Source organism: Diceros bicornis, chromosome 34, assembly GCF_020826845.1.
Source record: "Diceros bicornis minor isolate mBicDic1 chromosome 34, mDicBic1.mat.cur, whole genome shotgun sequence".
Classification (NCBI taxonomy): Eukaryota; Metazoa; Chordata; class Mammalia; order Perissodactyla; family Rhinocerotidae; genus Diceros; species Diceros bicornis.
The window spans coordinates 30,923,705-30,947,037 of record NC_080773.1 but is presented as its reverse complement, the minus strand read 5'-3'; the positions used below and the strand labels follow the sequence as shown (position 1 = coordinate 30,947,037).

Genomic DNA, 23,333 nt, shown 5'->3' with positions numbered 1-23,333 from the left:
GTAATTCTAAAGTGATGCCCATTTGAGAAATAGCACTTAGGATTTGAAGGAGATTAAGTCATGGACTTAGCTTGTTTCTTCTGAAATTCTCTTGAGTACAGTCTTTGGTCTGTAGGAAGCCATAGGACATCCCTCTCAGTCTAGGGTCATGTATGGTCGGTATAGAAATGTGAAAGCTTGTTTTATCATGGTTGTTGATGTCTACATTGGGAGCTGTAGGCTCCAAAGGGCAATTCAGAGAATAGGGAATTCTGAGTGCTGGGGTAGGGGAGCCCATCTTCCTGCCTCCATGTAAGTGGGTGTCTGCAGGGACTCCCTCCAATTGTGGTGTGAGTTAATACCAGCTACCGAGTGAGAGGATATGAAGACAGAGGAGAGGGTCATGTGTTTGAGACCTTGCCAGGCTTAGTTTCTCGTGACTATGTTCTTCACAACCAGGAGTGTCTTTTTAGGATTCCCAGAAGAGTATCCACATTCTGGGAGGAGGGAAGGAAGGAAAGAGGAGGGAAACCAGATTCTTTCCAAAAGCTGTAGGCTTGGTGACTTGATTTTTCTTCCTTCCAAATTGCTGTCTTTCAGAAAACTTGATTTCTTTTCACAATTTTATTGCCCAGAAAAAATCCCATTGCAGGGCCAGCTTACTAATTTTTGACATTTCACGTAATTAGATGTAACAGTGATGGCTTAAACATCTCTGAGTATTCTCTCCCTAATGAATATACCCTCAATGAGAAATAATCCAATAGTTTGAAAATATTTGAAAGATAAACATATGTAAATTTGTTTTAAATTGCATTTTCCTATTTGTGACTATGATTGAGCATCTTTTCATACATTTGTATGAGATTATATTCCGTTTCATAAAATTTACCCACTTTTATTAGGTTAATTTTCTCTTTGACCTGTTGCATTTTTTAATATTTTCAAGAAATTAGCTTTTCTCTGTGATTGTAAATGCAATTTTTTCCCAGTTTTTCCTTTGTCTTTTAAATTTAATTTGTCCATCTCATTAACCATTTAAAAATATTGTTGGATTCAAATTTATCACTCCATTATTAATTAATGCTTATATTTTGTATCATTCCTAAAAAGACTTTCTTCTCTCAAATATGGAAATAAGTTCCTGTGTTTTCTTCTAGAACTTTTATGCTTTTAATTTTTGTTTGTATAAATTACCTTTTCGTTTGAAGTTTATTTGTAGGCTCACGAATTTTATCTCATTTCTCATGTGTGTAATAATATATTTAATCAATCCTTATTTTCAGATATTCCATTTTTATTGTAAGTGATATGATGAATATCCTATTTGCTAAATTTTATTCATAAATATATATTTTTTTTGTTTGGAAGATCGGCCTTGAGCTAACATCTGCCAATCCTCCTCTTTTTGCCAAGGAAGACTGGCCCTGGGCTAACATCCATGCCCATCTTCCTCCACTTTATATGGAACGCCGCCACAGCATGTCTTAACAAGCGGTGCGTTGGTGTGCGCCTGGGATCTGAACCGGCGAACCCCAGGCCGCCACAGCAGAGCGCGCGCACCTAACCGCTTGCGCCACCGGACCGGCCCGATATTCATATTAATTATAGGATAAATGTCTATAAATCTTCCTTCCATTTACTCTTGTTGATCTTTTATAGACTAATTCAAGGCCTTGCACATCTATGAGGGTGATCTCCAATGTTCTATCCTATACCATCTTTCCCATCAGACAATCGCTACTCCCCCTATTGTGCAGGATGTCTACAAATGGCCTATATGTGTGATTGATAAGTTGACTTTGAGAGTCATGGCTTTAGGAGGCAGAACATGGCACACGTAACCCAGAAATACTTGGGGAAAAAATTAATATTTGGACAGAGAGGGCAAAATTGCAGCCAAGTAATTTATAGTTAGAAGGCAAGAGGACATTTATTGTTTACACATACACACACACACACACACACACGACAAACGTAATGATTAAATTGGTCTAGAACTGTAATAGATCCCAAACAAATTTTTTGCCTAATCACTCACCTGCTAAGAACTCTTGTTCACTCCAGTGGAGGAATATGTTGTACTAGACTTTCAGGCAGACTCTGAAGACCAGTCAGATACCACATATCTGGTGTTTATCCTTGGTATTTCCAAGTGAAGGCAGCATGGAGAGATTAACCTCACAAAGTCAATGGCCATTCAGAAGTTAGAGAGACAGCATGGACCTCTGCAGTGCAAGAACCCAGGAGGGCTTGTGAATTTATGCGTGTGCCACCTAGACTCAGTCCAAAGGGCAAGAAGAGACCAGGAAGGGTGTTGCTATCCTAGAAAGGTGATAAGAATCTTGGAGAAGGCCACTGGGATGAGCAGAGTGGGGACATGTTGTGTGAGAGGGAAAGTCCTGGAATTCAAATGGAGCAGCAGGAGAGGAAGAGAGCAGAGAAGGGAAACAGCGTTTGCAGTGGAGAAGTGAGAACAGGACAGAATGCAAATGAGTCACTTGACTTTGAAGTCTCCATTCTCTGGGTCATTTCTGACTCCTGAAACCTCACCAGTGTATGTCTGGAACACAAGGGAGGGCCACTTAATGTTTATTTTATAACTTTTATTTATTTATTTATTTTTAAATTTTATTTATTTATTTATTTATTTTTCCCCCAAAGCCCCAGTAGATAGTTGTATGTCATAGTTGCACCTCCTTCTAGTTGCTGTATGTGGGATGCGGCCTCAGCATGGCCAGAGAAGCGGTGCATCGGTGCGCGCCCAGAATCCGAACCCTGGCCGCCAGCAGCGGAGAGTGTGCACTTAACTGCTAAGCCACGGGGCCGGCCCTATTTTATAACTTTTAAATTTTGCAATATGCACACGAAATTCCAAGACAAATGTGTTTGTAGTATTGCTGATTACAGAAAAGAACAGACATCCTTCTATGTCCAATTTCCCAATGAATCTAATCAAATATGTATGCAAACCTGATTATTCTGATAATCCTTTCGCTGTCCCATGTTTTAAGTTTTTGGCAGCTGACTTATGCTCAAGAACTCCCTAATGGCTTTGTGGAAGCTTGCTTAGGCTGCACAGAGTCTAAGACAATTGTGTCATACCTTCACTGGCTTTCCCTTGGGCTCAGACTTGCATCACCTTCTGATGACTCCCTGTCCCTTGTCTAGGCCCTTCCCTACTTCCTTTCACTCAGTCATTTCCCCTGATGAAAGCCTTGGCTATTTAATCCCATCTTGGCATCTACTTCTCTGAAGACTATCTTAACAAGAGTACTTGAGAGTGAACTGAGAAATTAGACGGACAGCTGGAGATTTGAGACTGGCTTACCTACTGCCTGACAGGCAAGGAGGAGGCTGTTCTCATTGGTGGGTGGTGCACAGAGGTAGTTAATTTCTAAGGATTTCACTAGTGGTGACCAGGGAAAATTTCCCAGTGGAGGGGGATGCTATGGCAGGTGCAATGATGCAGATATTTGAAAAATATGGGGAGAAAATACCTACAAAGACAGCAGAGTTGGCTGGTTACTAAGTTTTATTGAGTTTCTGCATAAGGAAAAAGAGGGACTAAAAACCAACAGCAAGTGGCTAATGGCTAAAAGTGAGAGCCAGAGAGTCTTGACGATAGCATATAAAGAGGCCCTCATTGTCTGTAGTGGAAGAGAAGACCCAATCCAATGGCAGGGTTTAGACATAACTGTTAGTGTTGTAGAGTTCTAGAGATGTTTGGATGCTCCACCATGGCAAGTCTGTTATGCTAAGATCAGGGCCCTGGGAAGAAAAGCTTGAGATCCTGAAAACTGGGATAGGGACTTCTGGATGGAAGCCCCTGCAGATGTTGACTCTACAATATCCCAGGGACCTTCTGGGTGTGTAGAGGTGGCCCACTCTTTCCTAGTAAGAGCTAGCTCCACTGCTGTGTTGGCAGATGCTGCAGAAGACTCTTCTCTTACAATGCAACAATGGTCCCCTTGGGAGCTTCTCCCACTTTCTCTTCTGGATGTTAGACCCATAACTTGTGCTAAATCTCAGTATGTCTTGGCTCTGGACATGCTAGGACTGATAAGGAAGGAAAGACACTGTACACATGGAGAATTATAAGAAGTAGCCAGAATGTACCAGCAGGAGCCAGGGGAGTACTCTTGGGATTCGATTTATGGGTGTTTGATCAAGAGTTCGGGAAAGTAAGGCTGGATAAGCAAAATCTTGTTTATTTGGCTTCTCAGTACCTTGGATTTGACAGTTTAGCAGAGACCCCAGAAGCTGGGCCAAATTTGCTTCTGGAGTACCTCTTAGAATCCAGGAAGAAACAATGGCCAATTTTCAGTCAAGGATAAATGTTTGAGTTGCTTTGGTGGACAATAGAGGAATGAATAAAGATGCTGTGGGAAGTGGGCATACTGGAGTGGCTATATTGTGTAAGGGCAAAAAGCTCACCAAAGTATTATGTTCCAGAGGATGTGCTCTTCACCAAGGCCATTAGGAATATGCTGGTGATACAGGCACCACAAACACTGAGAAGTTCAGTGGGGGCTGTCTCTTCAGGTGAGAGATGACAGAGAACAGACATTCTAGTGTATGGCTAAGAGCATGGAATTCTGGATCCAGAGGTTTGATTTCCACCTCTGTGACTTACTAATTATGTGACCTTGACAAGTTTCTTAATGTCTTCAAGGCCTCAGATTCCTCACTGGTAGAATGGAGACAGACAGTAACAGTACCCACCTCATTGAGTTGTTACGAGGATTAAATGAGTTAATATTTGTAAAAAGCTTAAAACAAGTCTCAGTACATAATAAGCACTTAATACATGCTTGCAAATGAAATAGGTAGGTAGTGAATCAGAAGTCTATGAGGAAAAAGTAGAAGTATCTTCACCTATAAAATGGGATAATGAGAGTCCTTATCCACAGGTTTGTTGTGGAGAGATGCTCATTCTTTTTGTCCACTCAGTGATACATTATTAGGGTTTTACTTTGAGGGATAAGATGCGTCTCATACTTTAATATATCCAAGATGGAACGTTGTATTCCTTCTTCATCTTGATTCCTTTCTCTGGGCTTCTTCATGTGGATTAATGCCACCATAAGATCATTTAATCCCAAACTCATCATCCTTGGCACTTCATTTCTCTCACCTACATGTTCAAGAGATCAGGAAATTACTTTGGATGTACTTCCCCCTGTCATCAACCTTGTTCAAACATCCCAATATTTTTCTTGGTCTTTTTCAGCAGCTTCCCAATGAATCTCTTTCCTTCATAAGCCTTACTTTACTTTGCAGTCATAGAGAAGCCTTTTACAAACATAAACTTCATATTGTCACTTCCCTACTTAATTCCCCCCCATGGTCTTTGATTGCTCTTAGTTTGAAATCCAGATGTCTTACCAAGGTGGCTTTCTATAATCTGGTCCATGACTGCCTGTCAATTTTCTTCCCATAACAATTCCCTTCCATGTACACACACTCCTGGCACACGGAACATATTTCTCTTCTTCCAGCACTCTTTGTTCTTCCTCATTGCAAAGGCTTTGCGATAGCTTGGTCCTGTATTTGAAATGACCAACTGCTTCCTCTTTCCATGGCTGACTCCAGCTCATTCATCTTGTCTTAGCTCCAGTATTGTCTCCTAATAGAGACTCTAAAGGACACGCTTATGCATCCCCTTAGATCCCCTCAGAAGAACCACCTCCTGGTCGTTATTGGCAGATTTATTTGTAGGTTCTTCATTTTTATTTTATTGCTTTGCAATTGTAGCTTGCTTTCCGTCATAACTTGTAAATGATTGTTGTTTGTCCATACGAAGACTATTGTTTTCTCTGTGCTAATGTCATGGTCTATTATTATTTGGTAGTAGATGTTTCCCTCAGTTCTTTTGTGGTCCCAGGTATATAATTACATCATCTGCAAATAAAATGAATCTTATATCTTCATTTCCGATTTTTATGACACTTGAAATTGCCTTGGCTATACTTCCAGTGCAATGTTAAATAAATAGAATGGGCAGTCTTGTGCTTCTTGGTGTTGTTCCTGACCTTAGTAGGACTTTCTCTAGTGCTTCCCCATGAGTAGATGAAGATTTTGTTTCATCAGATTATAAAAGACCCACAAATTCCTAATTTTTAAGTGTTTTCACTTAACATCAATGCATGTTGAATTCTGCCAAATAGAGGTCTTTATATTTACGAACATTGTCACAGGATTTTTATCTTTATCTCTATAAATATGATGAACTATGTCACTACAATCACTCTTAAAGTCCAGGAATAAAGTGCACTTGGTCATCATTTACTGTTTTTTAGTGGGCTGTTGCAATGTATTTGCTAGTACTCCTTTTACATCTTTGCATCTATAGGCAGATGTGAGGTTTTTCTATTGTATTCTATTTGGTACAATTTTGTAGGTTTTGGTATCTGTGTTCTATTTAATATCCTAAATTATTTGGAAGTTTTACTTCTTCTTCAATACCCTTGAATTAGATAGGTACATGGACTAATCTGATGTTTAAAGTACTGGTAGAATTTCCATGTTAAACCGTCTAATACTGGTGATTTTATTTGTGCAGGCTACTTTTACAAACTTCTCCCTTCCTTCTATAGATATTGGTCGGTTTAGACTTCCTATCTCTCCTGGGGTCAATATTGGTAAAGTATATTTCCCTGGAAAGTGTTCATACTATCAGGGTTTTCTAATTATTTGCTTTGGGTTATGCAAATTAACCCAATGATTTCAATGATCAATTACTGACATCATGTTCTTCCCATTACTGTTACTAAATTGAAAATCCTTCTGAGGAATTTTGAGTGATCCCATTTCTCTCCCCATAACATAAAATATGGGACAGCTCAGGAGTCTGAAGATTGATAAAGAATTAGATTTTAGGTAGAAGAACTTCTCAGGGAGGCAAATAGTTCAGCAAGGCAAGCATGCTACACAGCCAGTCCCTCAAGTCTCCAACCTCAGGATTTCCTGCTCTCTCCTGTGAGACCCTGTCTGCGCCCAGGGATCACGGAAAAGAGCGTCTCCTAAACTCATCAGCCTCTTCATAGATGTGCATTAGATACTTGTAATTGTTTCTGATAATTGGTAACTGGGACAAAGTTTTTCAAAAATATTCTCAGCTCCCCAAGACTGCACTGTCATTGCTGCTATAGGTGAAAAGATAATTGTAGTTCTGAGGGGAGGTGAGGTCACAAAATCACAAACATATACCTCAGGATCTGTTTGCTTCCTTCTCATATACACTTTGGCTGTTGTGAACATCACGCTGAGCCCACAGTCCTGATAGCAGGAAGGAATTGGGTGAGTATTTTCTATTTCAGTCTGTGAGGCAAATCCTTTAAGGGAAGGAGACCTATCAGGAGACTGGGTAGGTGCTTATGTCTGGAAAAGCAGTTCTTCTAGGGTAGAAACAGGTCCAGTGCCAAAGCCACACAGGAAGGAGGATAATTCTTTTTTTTTTAAAGTTATTTTACATGTTATATATATATATATTTAATTTTTTGTTTATTGCAGTAACATTGGTTTATAACATTGTATAAATTTCAGGTGTACATCATTATACTTCTATTTATGCATAGATTACATCATGTTCACCACCCAAATACTAATTACAACCCATCACCACACACATGTGCCGAATTATCCCTTTCGCCCTCCTCCCTCCCCCCTTCCCCTCTGGTAACCACCAATCCAATCTCTGTCTCTATGTGTTTGTTTATTGTTGTTATTATCTACTACTTAATGAAGGAAATCATACGGTATTTGACCTTCTCCCTCTGACTTATTTCACTTTGCATAATACCCTCAATGTCCATCCATGTTGTCACAAATGGCTGGATTTCATCATTTCTTATGGCTGAGTAGTATTCCATTGTGTATATATGCCACATCTTTATCCATTCGTCCCTTGATGGGCACTTAGGTTGCTTCCAAGTCTTGGCTATTGTGAATAACGCTGCAATGAACACAGGGGTGCATGTATCTTTACGCATTGGTGTTTTCAAGTTCTTTGGATAAATACTCAGCAGTGGAATAGCTGGATCATATGGTAGTTCTATCCTTAATTTTTTGAGGAATCTCCATACTGTTTTCCATAGTGGCTGCACCAGTTTGCACTCCCACCAGCAGTGTATGAGAGTTCCCTTCTCTCCACATCAGGAGGATAATTCTTGAGGCACATGCTGAGACTGTGGAGACTGACTGGGGGCTCTAGACCCTATTTCAATCCTGACTGATCCTAATGTAATTTATTGCAATCTGTGTGGATTGTGGATATTGATTTTTAATCTATGCAACAATGAAATATGTATAGATTCTGCAATGAAATCTTCATTTAAAAAATCCTATAGTATGGTAATTTGGAAATTAATTTGCTAGCTATTCAATCTGCCCTGCAAGGAACAAGGAAACATTTCCAGGGTTAGTAGAGGAACTTCTAAAATAAATCCATGCCTGTGATAATAAGTAGGATGGAGCTAATTGAATAATCTAGTTGTGTGGAGAAATAGCGGATATCAATTTTTTTTTTGCTTACTTTGAGTGTGTGGAAATGTTTAATGTAATAGCGTGTTTAATGTTTAGTGTGTAATGTTTAATGGAAGCAGCGATTGTGTGTTGACAAAAACATATAGTCTGTTGATTACGGTAAGACGATTTTCCCTCTAAAAGTCAGAGAAAGTACATTCAAGGAAAAGATAACTTCATGATTTTAGGTTTTTTAATAGGAGAAAAAAAAAGTCAGAGACTTCAGTAGTTTTCAGTATTAAATTATTTTGTGATATTTTCTCTGGTTTCAAAAACAGTTGTAATGTCATTCCCAGGCTTACTTTTCATCTTCTTACTATTTAAACTTAGTGCATATATCTCCATATTCATTTTTGCATAATTGACATATGTTTTGGTGTCTTTAACAATTCTAACATTATTATAGTAGAGTCTCATTTAATAATCCTTCATTAATAAGCAAGTAGTCATATGTTCTATAAGTAATAATAATTTAGGGTCTTATCTCCAATGTTTTATTTTCTCTTCGTGTTTCATGTCCCATTACTTTGCACATAGTTCTACAATTATACATTCCCTCATGATTAGGATGAAAAAGAGTCTCTTCTTTTTATTCCAGCACTGAAGCATCTGTATATTCAATAAACTTCACTTTGTCTCAGATGATTATTGTTCTAGGATTATACTAAAATCAGGGCATCTATATTCTATTTGGATCTCTGAACATTTACAGGTGATATTTGCCTATGAAATAAGCAATCAGACATAAATGGTAAATTTCCACAATCACAATTTTAAAAGAAAGCATAATCTGTCTTAAAAATGAATGAAATATACACACAAAAATGCGTATGTATGTGGAGTATTGGAAAAGGATAACGAAGTCTGAGGCTGTGACAGCAGAGGGGTTAAGCACATTGTCAACTACTGAAGCTGCCCCTTAGGAGGTGATTTTAGAAACATCACTTAGCTTCTCTGTGCCTAGGTCTCCTCACTTGTAAAAGGGGAATTATACAACTTATCTTGTAAAGTTGTTTTAAAGTTATAAATAAAACATGAAGAACATTGTGTGTGCATATTTAGATCTTAGCTAGCAAATCTCTTAGGGAAAGGAAAATATGTGTTAGTAATAACTTATGGGTGGAAATTAATTGTCAGTGGAGAATACTGGATTTCAGTTGCTAAGATAAAACACAACTCATGTTTCTATGCAGGGTCCTCTGACTATGAATGTATCATCACAGGGAAATGGCAGAATGGCCACCAGGGATTTGGTGATAGGAGTTTTGTTCTTATCACAAACCGTATTTGGGATCTGGGGGAATTGCTCTCTTTGTTATCATTATATCTTCTGTTACTTCACTGGATGCAGGGTAAGGTCCACGGGCTTGATTCTCAGGCACCTAACTGTAGCCAACTCCTTAGTCATCACCTTTAAAGGAGTTCCCCAGACAATGGAAGCTTTTGGGTTGGAGATTTCCCTCAATGATTTTGCATGCAAACTTGTTTTGTACGTTCCCAGGGTGGGCAGGGGTGTGTCCCTTGGCACCACTTGTCTCCTGAGTGTCGTCCAGGCCTTCACCATCAGTCCTCGAAACTCCAGGTGGGGAGAGCTTAAAGTCCAAGTTCTCAAATGCACTGGTCCCTACATTATCCTGTGCTGGATCCTGTACATGCTGGTAAATATCATTTTTCCTCTTTATGTGACCAGTAAGTGGAATAACAAAACCATCACCAAGGAAAAAGATTTGGGATACTGTTATGGGATGTGGACTAACAAAAGCACACAATCACTCCTTGCAGCAGTTTTAACTGCTCCTGATGTTGTGTGTTTGGGGCTCATGCTCTGGGCCAGCATCTCCGTGGTTTTCACCCTCTACAGGCATAAGCAGCGAGTCCAATACATTCACAGGAACAACATCTCCCCCAGATCCTCTCCTGAGACCAGAGCCATGCAAAGCACCCTTGTTCTGGTGAGCACCTTTATATCTTTTTACACCCTCTCCTCCATCTTTTCGGTTTGCTTGGCTCTTTCTGATCATCCTAGCTGGTGGCTGCTAAACATCACTGCTATGTTTGCCTTATGCTTCCCATCAGTCAGCCCCTTTCTTTTGATTCATGATGCCAGAGGACTCAGGCTCTTTTCTGCCTGCTGCAAAAGGAACACCCACTTCCCTAAACTGTTTAGATAGCTGTAAATTTTATTTTCTTTTTTATTTTCACTATGTGCACACATATATTAACTCATTCCTTCCAGACGTTTAAGCACCAGAATGAGCAGTCACATAATGGAGAGGGTGTGAACAACAGAGAGAGTCTCAGCCTTCACAGAATCCATAATGTAGCAGGCACAGCAGGCACTAAACTAAATATTATGTGGAATGCTTTTTAAATTTCCTTATTATTAAATGTTTCACATTAAGGAGAAGCTTAGAGTCTAAGAATCCATTAAAAATGGGGTATTTAATAATTTGGAGATAATGGAAAGTTTATGAATGTGTAACTTTAAACCCCATATATTAAAATTTACCTGGAATTAACTGGGCAGAGAAGTGTGAGAAGAGTTTAGGAAAATGGGAAAGCCTGTATGATGATCAATCAAGAACATGAGAAGGAAAAATAGTCACTCTCCTGCAGATGGCCTTGGATGGAGCTGAAGATAAAATATTTATCACGCACTGCAAGTTATTGAAGACCATGTTTTGTCTTCTGACCTCAAATCCTGAAATAAATATAGTTTATATCCAAATATATACATTTTGTTTTATATTTATATAGTTATATATATATATTTGGATATAGTTTTCTTTTGGGGGGTAGCATGTTTAAAAAATACTTTCACGTAAAAAATGGGCAGAATGACCTGGTTGAAGCAATGTGTGCACAGGAAGTAGGTCAGGGGGTTTTAACAGGAATTCAACTCAGAGCTGATGAATATGAGAGTCAGAAAAAAAAGAAGACTAGATTTTTGGATTTTAGAAGGTAGAACATTCTGTATTAAGCAATACTACCAATTAGCCTGTTGGGAAGACAGAGGCTTCATAGTGGACTCGGGGTTCCCAACATGGGGTAATGAGTCTATTGTGGAGGTGTTCACCATTCATAGAGGAGCCAAGGAGGAGGATTCTGCGAGTGAAGCTCATGGAATTGTTTTGTGTGTGGAGGAGTATTGCTCCTTTGAAATATTCAAGAGTATAAAACTTACAGAATCAAAACCTCAAATGGAGAATCTCATTGCTGGGAGAAGTTAGCACTGTCCATGATGAATACACTGGGAGAAGAAAACGGGAAGCTTCTTGCTTGGAGCTCTCCTGGACTCTGCTCCATGAATCTCTTCCCTTGTCAGATTTTAATCTGTACCTTTTCACTGTAATAAACCATAACTCTGAGTATAATAGCGTTCAGTGAGTTCTTTGAGTCCTTCTAGTTAATTATTGAATCTGATGGTGGTCTTGAGGGCTCCTGAATTCTGCAGACACACTTAATATTAAGAATAAATGGCTGAGGGCCGGCCCCGTGGCTTAGCGGTTAAGTGCACGCACTCCGCTGCTGGTGGCCAGGGTTCGGATCCCAGGTGGACACCGACGTACCTCTTCTCCGGCCATGCTGAGGCTGCGTCCCACATACAGCAACTAGAAGGATATGCAGCTATGACATACAACTATCTACTGGGACTTTGGGGGGGGCGGAGAATAAATGGCTGAAAAAAGCACAGTGTAGAGATGTGAAAAACATCTTGAGACAAATATAATCAACCTTGTACTAATAAACTAGAAAAATAAAAAGGTGATTTCTCTAAAATCTAGAATATCAAAACTGAATTTAAAAGAATTGTAAAGCAGGAAACCATAAATAACATTTAAATACTGGAAACATTAACAAAACTTTCTGGTTGTTTTTTAAGTTCCTTTCTCCATATTTTAAAAATTTAGGTAGGCTTCTTTCAAATCTATTTTACAAAACAGAAAAAAAGAGAAATCTATAAAAAGATTTTATGTGACTGTTATATCCTGATACCAAAAATCTGAAAATAAACCAATATAATTTATGAATTTACATATGAAATTCTTAATTAAAATATTCATTTTTACTGAGAAGGGTTTATTTCAGGAATACAAGACATGCCAATAAGAGAATCTACTAATGTGATCCAAGATATAACATTAAATGAGAAAACTGTTCACCGAGTAAATAGATTTTTACCCTTGTAATTTTTTCTCATCTGTAAATTAACTTAGAAAAAATACTCAATCAGAGAACATTTCAATTATTAGCAATCACTGCACATCACAGTGGAAGAGTAAATAGAAAAATTTAATGGATGACTGTATGTTTGTTGGATATTGAAAATGTAGATTTTATAATTATTTCGGTGAATCCTTTCGTCTCCTTATATCTTTTTGACCATGAGCATTCTATTTCCTAATCTGATAATGTAGTGATTTTCTGATCTGTTCCATTGTATTTCCGAAAATCTAAATAGATAGGCTCATTGTTTGCTGTGAAGCTAGTCCTGAGAAGAAAACCGAAGGCTTGAAACCAATCCTTCAGATGAGTGCAGACCTCGTAGGTGCTGTGACTGCCACTCCATGAAAGACATTGACCTGGCATAGACTGACCTAGCAAAGCTGTTCCCAGATTTTTCTCCATCAGAAACAGTGCGATAATAGAAGCTTGTGGTTTTCAGCTACTTAGTTTTGGGGTAATTTGTTATAAGATATAACTCTTGCAACCTATGAGCCATCAATCCCACTTTTCAGAACCACCCCAATAATACTCACACATATTCAAAATCCAGAAAGTACAGTGATCTTTTTAGAATCATTGTACATTCTAGACAACACATAAAAACCAATCATTAAAGTCTAAAATGAGAAAATATAGATAAACTCTTGTACATTCATACTCTTTAACGTTAGGAAATATCTCCCAAAGTAGTCTTGATTAGTAAAAGCAATTGGTGGTATAATATGTGCCATGTAATGTTTATGTAAAATATTATTGAAAAATAGCAGTACACTGTATGTTATTACTATATGTATTATTCTGCATTTAAAATGCATATAAAATGGTCTGGAAAGACATGGCTTTGCACTGATGATGGATTTATGTTGCACTAGGAAACTAGTATGGAACAAGGAATTGTCAAGGAGAACCTATATTTCATTATTTTACAAAAATTTCCATAATATTAATTGTATTTTATTCAACCATGTAAAAAAAAATTTATTTTGGAACATATTTTCTCAAACCCTTAACTGTGATTAAATCAAGGGGTTATTTGCTATAATTGATGGGGTGGAAAAATGAAGTCTTTCACTTTCTACTTCTGAATTGTTGTGTTTTCTTCACTTCTGACATTGTATTACTAGAGGATTAAAATACACATCAATAAATAAGGTAATTTCATCATGAAAAACATTGAGACATTGGGTATCTCAGGGACATGAGCATACTGAAGATCTCATCAGAAATTCAGGACCAATGCCTCTCCCATGCTGATAACACTGAGAACCATGGTATTCACAAACTTCCCTCCTGACAGCCTTATATCTGTGGTCACATCTGCATACAGGGAAATTAGAAACTCCTAGTCCTAGCTCATTATTACATCAACCTAACCATCCCCAGAAACTGATCCCTTCCACAAAATGCTGCTCATTTGGTTCACACTCTATGGGAATTTCTGTCCTCACCAAATTTCTTCTCTTAGCCTGGAAGGCCAGGTAAATATTAGGACACTGAGGCACTTGATGGTCACCTGTAATGGTCCAGGTGACATCTTGAGGAGGGAGGGTCAGTTATTCCCAGGGAATGATGTGGATACAGTCTCCCTTACACACACTGCACTCTGTCTTGAAGGGACCACCTCCTCCTTTAGGCCACCTCACTGATTCTCATGAAACCACTATCTCACAACCCTGTGTTTACCTAGGGCTGCGCTTTCTCCTGAGAAAGATCTTTACTGAAACAGGCAGCTTTTCTAGTGACTGCCTGGAGACTCTTTTTTTTTTTCATAATAATATTAATAAAAACAAATTAAAGAAGTTATACTAAAATGCACTCTCATTTTTTTCACCCCTCACTTGTTATAAGATCTAACCCCCAGCCATGAAAATAGAGACCTGACAAGGTGCTGGATGGATGTCAAGCAAGTGGTGTCTGTTGCCTATTTTCAGGAGTAGAAGTCTGAGCACTTTTTTTTTTATTTGTAATTTTTTTCTTTTTTTGGTGAGGAAAACTGGCCCTGAACTAATACCTGTTGCCAATCCTCCTCTTTTTGCTTGAGGAAGATTAGCCCTAAGCTAACATCTGTGCCAATCTTCCTCTATTTTGTATGTGGGTTGCCACCACAGCATGGCTTGATGAGTGGTGTATGTCTGCATCCAGGATCTGAACCCACGAACTCTGGGCTGCCAAAGCAGAGTGCACCGAACTTAACCACTATGCCACTGGGCCAGCCCTCGATTTGTAATTTTTTTTTAATTTGTGAAAACAGCTTCTTAGTATGAAGAGATGATCAATAATAAAGAAATAAATCAGTGGTTCAAAGTATGAGCTGGAATGCTGATGGACAGAATTTCTACATTGTATATGAAGACGGGGCTGTGAGAGTTAGTTCAAGTGGATGGTAATGCATTGATTACACACAGAACTAAGATCAAGATTTAGCTGACTTTTCTGTCTTTAGAGATTTAAGTTAATTTTCACATTAGTATTCTGAGAGAAAAATAAATATACAAAGAGAAAAGAGTTTATATACAATTCTCTGACATTCAAGAACCATTTGTTTTTAAGTATACTCAAAGAAAAATATCTATTTTAAAAATTTACTACAGTGGCACTGAAGAAAAGTGAGTGAATTTTTCAGGATTATTTAAAATATTTCCACCTAATTATATAATTTATCTTTGCACTTGTTAGATTGTATGCATATGTAGATTTTAGTTAAAATGGTCTTCCACATTCCTCCCCTGTGCTATAAGGTGGGCTATATTGGGTCTTTTTCCTCAGTTCCTGGCACGGAACTTCTAAAGCCCTTGGAATTTCCTGAGTGATAGGAGAGTTTTTTATTATTCATAAAGAGCCATTTCGATAACACCTGAGTTAATGGTGATGAAAATAATAAGAATAATAAGTTTTCACATATTGAGGTGTATGGGGAATCTATTCTGGTTTAAATCTTTTTTTTGTTGTTGTTTATTGCAGTAACATTGGTTTATAACATTGTATAAATTTCAGGTGTACATCATTATACTTCTATTTCTGCATAGATTACATCATGTTCACCACTCAAATACCAATTACAACCCATCACCACACATATATGCTGAATTATCCCTTTTGCCCTCCTCCCTCCCCCAGTCCCCTCTGGTAACCACCAATCCAATCTCTGTCTCTATGTGTTTGTTTATTGTTGTTATTATCTACTACTTAATGAAGGAAATCATATAGTATTTGACCTTCTCCCTCTGACTTATTTCACTTTGCATAATACCCTCAATGTCCATCCATGTTGTCACAAATGGCTGGATTTCATCGTTTCTTATGGCTGAGTAGTATTCCATTGTGTATATATACCACAGCTTCTTTATCCATTTGTCCCTTGTTGGGCACTTAGGTTGCTTCCAAGTCTTGGCTATTGTGAATAACGCTGCAATGAACGCAGGGGTGCATGGATCTTTACGCATTGGTGTTTTCAAGTTCTTTGGATAAATACCCAGCAGTGGAATAGCTGGATCATATGGTAGTCTGGTTTAAATCTGATTCAGCCTAAAACTTGTTTTTCCCAGAGCAGCCTGACTTACGGCCCACCAAACATGCATTGTCCATCTGCTTCAAACATTTTCCCAAAGCAAAGAATGCACTCTAAAGATAGGGATGTAATATCTTCCTCTCTCTTATGCCAATACCAGTACTGCTTTGAAGATAAGTTTTCTTCCCAGAGAACTAAGACCAAGTTGACCTGCTGTGTATGTGTTAAACTGCAGCAAAACATCTCCTTGTGACTTTGGGAAAAAAATTGTATTCCTGTCATGCTTGATGTATGTTCTTTGTTCTGAAATGGTACATAACCATACTGCAAACCACGCTTCCCTGGAGTGCTTTCTTCCCTTCAGAAGGGAGCACTTCTGGACTAGCTCTTAGCTCAATAAATATCACTCTTTCTTATCTATAGATTGGTTATTGATTATTTGCATCGACAATGCTAATGGGGTGACTTAGAGTGAGGCCCCTAGATAGACTCAGGATGGGACTGTTCACACAAAAGACCAAGTGATTAGAGGGTTGAAACTTTCTGCCTCACCCACTGACTTCTGGGGAAGGGAGGAGGAGCTGGAAGTTGAGCTCTATATAAACTCTTGAAAAATGAGATTCAGAGAACTTCCTGGTTGATGAACACATCAAGGTGCTTGGAGGGTGCCGCACCTAGAGAGGGCATGGAGTCTTCACACCCCTCTCCCCACACTTTGCCCTATGCATCTCTTCCATTTGGCTGTTCCTGAGTTGTGTCTTTTAAAATAAACTGGTAGGGGCTGGCCCCCTGGCTTGGTGGTTAAGTGTGCATGCTCCGCTGCTGGTGGCCCGGGTTCAGATCCCGGGCACGCGCTGACGCACTGCTTCTCCCGCCAAGCTGAGGTGGCGTCCCACATACAGCAACTGGAAGGATGTGCAACTGTGACGTGCGGCTGTCTGCTGGGGCTTTGGGGGGAAAAAAAAGGAGGAGGATTGGCAATAGATGTTGGCTCAGAGCCGGTCTTCCTCAGCAAGAGGAGGAGGATTGACACAGGTGTTAGCTCAGGGCTGATCTTCCTCACAAAAAAATAAATAAATAAATAAAAATAAAAATAAACCTGTAACAGTAAGTAAAGTGATTTCCCGAGTTCTGTGAGCCATTCTAGCAAATTATTAGACCTGGGTCGGGGGGGGGGGGATGTGAGAACCCCCAATTTATAGCCAATCAGTCAGAAGTACACGTGACAACCTGAACTTGTGATTGGCATCTGGAGTAGGGGGCAGTTTTGTGGAACTGAGTCCTTTAACTTGTGGGATCTGAGGTTAACTCCAGGTAGATAGTGTCAGAATTGAATTGAATTGTTGGGCACCCAGTTGGTCTCAGGACAATTGGAGAATTGGTTGATGTCAGAGTAAACAGCCCACATCCCCCATATGAGCCCCAGGATTGTTTCTATTCTCTTACCTAAGAGAAACTTATCCTCTAAAGTTTAAATCCATGTAATTCTAAGTATTTAATTACTTTTAAAAAGTTGTATTAGTTCTGGGAAAAATAGAAGGGTGCCCTCTACTGGGAATAACCTTTTTGAAATTTCTGCTGCATGTAAAGTTGTGATCTAGTCAACTCAGACTCCAGCCAACATCACCTTTAGAATTTCCAAAGAAAAAGAGATATTAACTTAGGTGTTTCAAATTAAAAATCTGAAGAGTGTAAATAATGATACTGAAAATTTGAAAATTTAGTTTTACTATTTTTATTGTTCATATAAAAGAATAAACACCCCTATCAAATGTCTCTGGAAATACTGCAAAATTAATATTTAATTATTTAAAAATCAAATCCGAATATTTCCAAAAGAGGACATCTTTTGTGGCCTTAACAGGCACACTTAACACAAAACATATGGAAATAGAAAACAAAAACTTAGATTAAAATATTTTACAATTTTCAAGTTAAAATTATTCTTCAAGGTAACTCTGAGAAAAAAGATAAAGAAAAATTGAATACATTAGAAATATATTTAGAATTATCCCTTTTGCCCTCCTCCCTCCTCCCTTCCCCTCTGGTAACCACCAATCCAATCTCTGTCTCTATGTGTTTGTTTGTTGTTATTATCTACTACTTAATGAGAGAGATCGTACGGCATTTGACCTTCTCCGTCTGACTTATTTCACTTTGCATAATACCCTCAATGTCCATCCGTGTTGTCACAAATGGCTGGATTTCATCCTTTCTTATGGCTGAGTAGTATTCCATTGTGTATATATACCACATCTTCTTTATTCATTCGTCCCTTGATGAGCACTTAGGTTGCTTCCAAGTCTTGGCTACTGTGAATAGCGCTGCAATAAACAAAAAATTTAAAAAAAGAAAATAAAAAATAAAAAAAATAAAAAGAAGACAAAGCAAAAAAAAATATATATATATATTTAGAAATTAATTACTTAAGCAAACACAGGATACTATCCAGTGCCTGGAACTGACTCCAGGGATGCATTTCTGCTTCTTAGGTGAATGGGGAATGCAAATGGAATTATGTTCTGATGGGAGTCAGCATGAAATCAAGCATTCTGCCCAGGCAGAGTTTTGCATTCCACGTTTTACTCTCCATCACCTACATGGACAAATGCAGTCTCTCCTTAGGTAAATAAACTGTTCTAATCGTGGGAGACTCCGATGTTCTCGAATCCAATCGCTGCCTCGTGTCCATCTTCAACAGAGGTTCCTGAGCCCCCAGGGCCTGGATAGCTGGCAGTCTCTTGCAGCACTTTCATCTCCACGAATTTGCAAAGAGCTTTGAGCTAAATCATTTTCAGTTTGTTAAGAAGAAAACATCTCAACTTCCAATAGAAGTGGCCCACACAACTCTGAGCTTCTACCTTATGCTTTTGGAATGTTTAACTTAAAATAGCGAGGAAGCAACCCTGGTCCACTGGGTATCAAAGAGATTCAATTAGTGACAAACAGGGAGAATCAATGGCTGGTCAAGGGTGTGTTATTTAGTTTCCACATACTTGTGAATTTTCCCATTTTCTTGCTGCTTCTGATTTCTAGTTTCATCCTATTATGGTTGAAAATGATACTTTTTTTTTTTGTGAGGAAGATCAGCCCTGAGCTAACATCTATTGCCAATCCTCCTCCTTTTTGCCCCTTTTTCTCCCCAAAACCCCAGTAGATAGTTGTATGTCATAGTTGCACAACCTTCTAGTTGCTGTATGTGGGACGCGGCCTCAGCGTGGCTGGACAAGTGGTGTGTCAGTGCGCGCGCCCGGGATCCAAACCCAGGCCGCCAGTAGCGGAGCGCGTGCACTTAACTGCTAAGCCGCGGGGCTGGCCCCAAAAAAGATACTTGGTGTGATTTCGATCTTCCTGAATTTTTTGACTATTTTGTGATCTAACATGCAACCTATTCTGCAGAGTGTTTTTTTTTTTTAATTGATGTTTTAATGGTTTCTAACATTGTGAAATTTTGGGTTGTACATTTTTGTTTGTCCATCACCATATATATGACTCTCTTCACCCCTTGTGCCCACCCCCACCCCCACTGCCTCTGGTAACCACAGTCCAGTTTTCTCTGTCCATGTGTTGGTTTATATTCCACATATGAGTGAGATCATACAGTGTTTGTCTTTCTCTTTCTGGCTTATTTCACTTAACATAATATGCTCCAGGCCCATCCATGTTGTTGCAAATGGGACGATTTTGTCTTTTTTTATGGCTGAGTAGTATTCCATTGTATATATATACCACATTTTCTTAATCCAATCGTCAGTCGAGGGACACTTAGGTTGCTTCCACTTCTTGGCTATGGTGAATAATGCTGTAATGAACATAGGGGTGCATAAGCCTCTTTGGATGGTTGATTTCAGGTTCTTTGGATAGATTCCCAGTAGTGGGATGGCTGGATCATAGGGCATCTCTATTTTTAATTCTTTGAGGAATCTCCATACCGTTTTCCATAGAGGCTGCACCAATTTGCATTCCCACCAGCTGTGTATGAGGGTTCCTGTTTCTCCACATCCTCTCCAACATTTGTTGTTTTTTGTCTTGGTGATTACAGCCATTCTAATGGGCGTGAGGTGATATCTTAGTGTTGTTTTGATTTGCATTTCCCTGATGATTAGTGATGTTGAGCATCTTTTCATGTGCCTATTGGCCATCTGTATATCTTCCTTGGAGAAGTGTCTCTTCATTTTTCTCTGCCCATTTTTTGATCGGGTTGTTTGTTTTTTTGTTGTTCAGTTGTGTGAGTTCTTTATATATTATGGAGATCAACCCCTTGTCAGATGTATGTTTTGCAAATATTCTCTCCCAGCTGGTGGGTTGTCTGTTCATCTTGATTCTGGTTTCATTTGTCTCATAGACGCTCTTTAATCTGATAAAGTCCCACTTGTTTATTTTTTCTTTAGTTTCCCTAGTCTGGGTAGGCATGTCATCCGAAAAGATTCCTTTAAAACCAATGTCAAATAGTGTGTTGCCTATATTTTCTTCTATGATTTTTATAGTTTCAGGTCTCACCTACAGGTCTTTGATCCATTTTGAGTTAATTTTTGTGAATGGCGATAGCACATGATCCACTTTCATTCTTTTGCATGTGGCTGTCCAGTTTTCCTAACACCATTTATTGAAGAGACTTTCCTTTCTCCATTGCATGTTCTTAGCACCTTTGTCGAAAATTAGCTGTCCGTATATGTGTGGTTTTATTTCTGGGCTTTCAATTCTGTTCCATTGATCTGTGTGTCTGTTTTTGTACCAGTACCATGCTGTTTTGATTACTATTGCTTTGTAGTATGTTTTGAAGTCAGGGATTGTGATGCCTCCTGCTTTGTTCTTTTTTCTTAGGATTTCTTTAGCTATTCGGGGTCTTTTGTTGCCCCATATAAATTTTAGTATTCTTTTTTTCTATTTCTGTGAAGAATGTCATTGGGATTCTGATTGGGATTGCATTGAATCTGTAGATTGCTTTAGGTAATATAGACATTTTAACTATGTTTATTCTTCCAATCCACGTGCATGGGATATCTTTCCATTTCTTTATGTCATCATGGATTTCTTTCAATAATGTCTTGTAGTTCTCATTGTATAGATCCTTCACCTCCTTGGTAAGATTTATTCCTAGGTATTTTATTCTTTTTGATGCAATTGTAAATGGTATTATCTTTTTGAGCTCTCTTTCTGTTAGTTCATTATTAGCATACAGAAATGCAACTGATTTTTGTAGATTGATTTTGTACCCTGCAACTTTGCTGTAGTTGTTGATTATTTCTAATAGTTTTCCAACAGATTCTTTAGGGTTTTCTATATGTACAATCATGTCATCTGCAAATAGGGAGAGTTTCACTTCTTCGTTACCTATTTGGATTCCTTTTATTCCTTTTTCTTGCCTAATTGCTCTGGCCAAAACGTCCAGTACTATGTTGAACAGGAGTGGTGAGAGTGGGCAGCCTTGCCTCGTTCCTGTTCTCAGAGGAATGGCTTTCAGTCTTTCCCCGTTGAGTATGATGTTGGCTGTGGGTTTGTCATATATGGCCTTTATTATGTTGAGGTACTTTCCTTCTATTCCCATTTTATTGAGAGTTTTTATCATAAATGGATGTTGTATCTTGTCAAATGCCTTCTCTCTGCAGAGTGTTTTGTGTGCACTTGATAAGAATGTGTATTCTTCTGCTGTTGGGTGAAAAGTTCAACATATGTCTGTTATGTTCATTTGGTCTATAGTGTTGTTTAACTCCGTTGTTTCCTTAGGATTTTCTGTCTGGATGTTCTATCCATTATTGAAAGTGGAATACTGAATTCTCCTACTATATCATATTCCTGTCCATTTCTCTTTTCAGATCTGTCACTATTTATTTTACATACTTAGATGTTCTGATGTTTGGTGCATACACATTTACATTTGTTGTATCTTCCTGTTGAACTGATCTTTTTGTAATTATGTAATGGCTTTCTTTGTTTCTAGGGATAGCTTTTTTTTTTTTGTGAGGAAGATCGGCCCTGAGCTAACATCTGCCAATCCTCCTCTTTTTGCTGAAGAAGACTGGCCCTGGGCTAACATCCATGCCCATCTTCCTCCACTTTATATGGGATGCCACCACAGCATGACTTGACAAGTGGTGCGTTGGTGCGCGCTCCGGATCCGAACCAGAGAATCGCGGGCTGCCGCAGCAGTACGTGCACACTTAACCCCTTGCACCACTGGGCTGGCCCCTCTAGGGATAGCTTTTGACATCTGTTATAAATATAGCCACTTCTGCTTTCTTTTGCTTACCATTTACATGGAATATCTTTCTCCATCCTTTCACTTCAAACTATGTGTGCCTTTGAATCTAAAGTGAGTTTTTTGGAGATAGCATTCAGTTAGATCCTGGTTTTTTGTCTATTCAGCCACTCTGTATCTTTTGGTGAGTTCAGTCCTTTTACATTTAAAGTAATTATTGAGAGGAAAGTATTTACTGTTGCCTGTTTCCTGAAGAGAGTGACCACCATGAAGCTGATGATCTAGCCCAACTCTGTCTCTGATGCAGAGGCTGTCACTGCATACAAGACTCGTGGTTCCTGGTGAAAGGAGCCACAAGTTCCTGTTTGTTCTGCTTGTCTCACTGTTGGGAAGGCCCTGGGCCACTCCATTGGACCTTTGACCTTCCTCTTGAGGCTATCAGCCACGCCTTACCTTTGTTGATGTCTTCAGCATGACAGTCAGCTGACTCCAGACACACCACTGTGATCCTTGAAACTAATCTCTGTCACCATTTACACTTTCTGGACCATTTGTACTCTGACTTTTTTTTTTTTGAGGAAGATTGGCCCTGAGCTAATATCTGTTGCCAATCTTCCTCCTTTTTCCCTTTTTTCTCCCCAAAGCTCCAGTAGATAGTTGTATGTCAGTTGTACATCCTTCTAGTTATTCTATATGGGATGCCACCTCAGCATGGTTGATGAGTGGTACGTAGGTCAGCACCCAGGATCTGAAGCGGTGAACCCCAGGCTGCCGAAGCAGAGCATGTAAACTTAATCGCTATGTCACTGGGCCAGACCCTATACTCTGACTTTCTAAGGCATGTCCTGATGGCTTCTGATATTTATTCAGCTGACTGAGTCTGAGACCTTTGGG

The 23,333-nt window shown here is 38.9% G+C and overlaps 2 protein-coding genes across 2 annotated transcripts in view; one reads left to right on the top strand and one right to left on the bottom strand.

The window, feature by feature from the left end:
• LOC131397312 (zinc finger protein 208-like) overlaps positions 1-23,333 on the bottom strand; it is a 649,542-nt gene that overhangs the window by 22,827 nt on the left and 603,382 nt on the right.
• LOC131397937 (vomeronasal type-1 receptor 4-like) lies at positions 9,741-10,676 on the top strand. Its single transcript, XM_058531040.1, has one exon. The coding sequence runs from the start codon at positions 9,741-9,743 to the stop codon at positions 10,674-10,676; it is 936 nt and encodes a 311-aa protein (XP_058387023.1).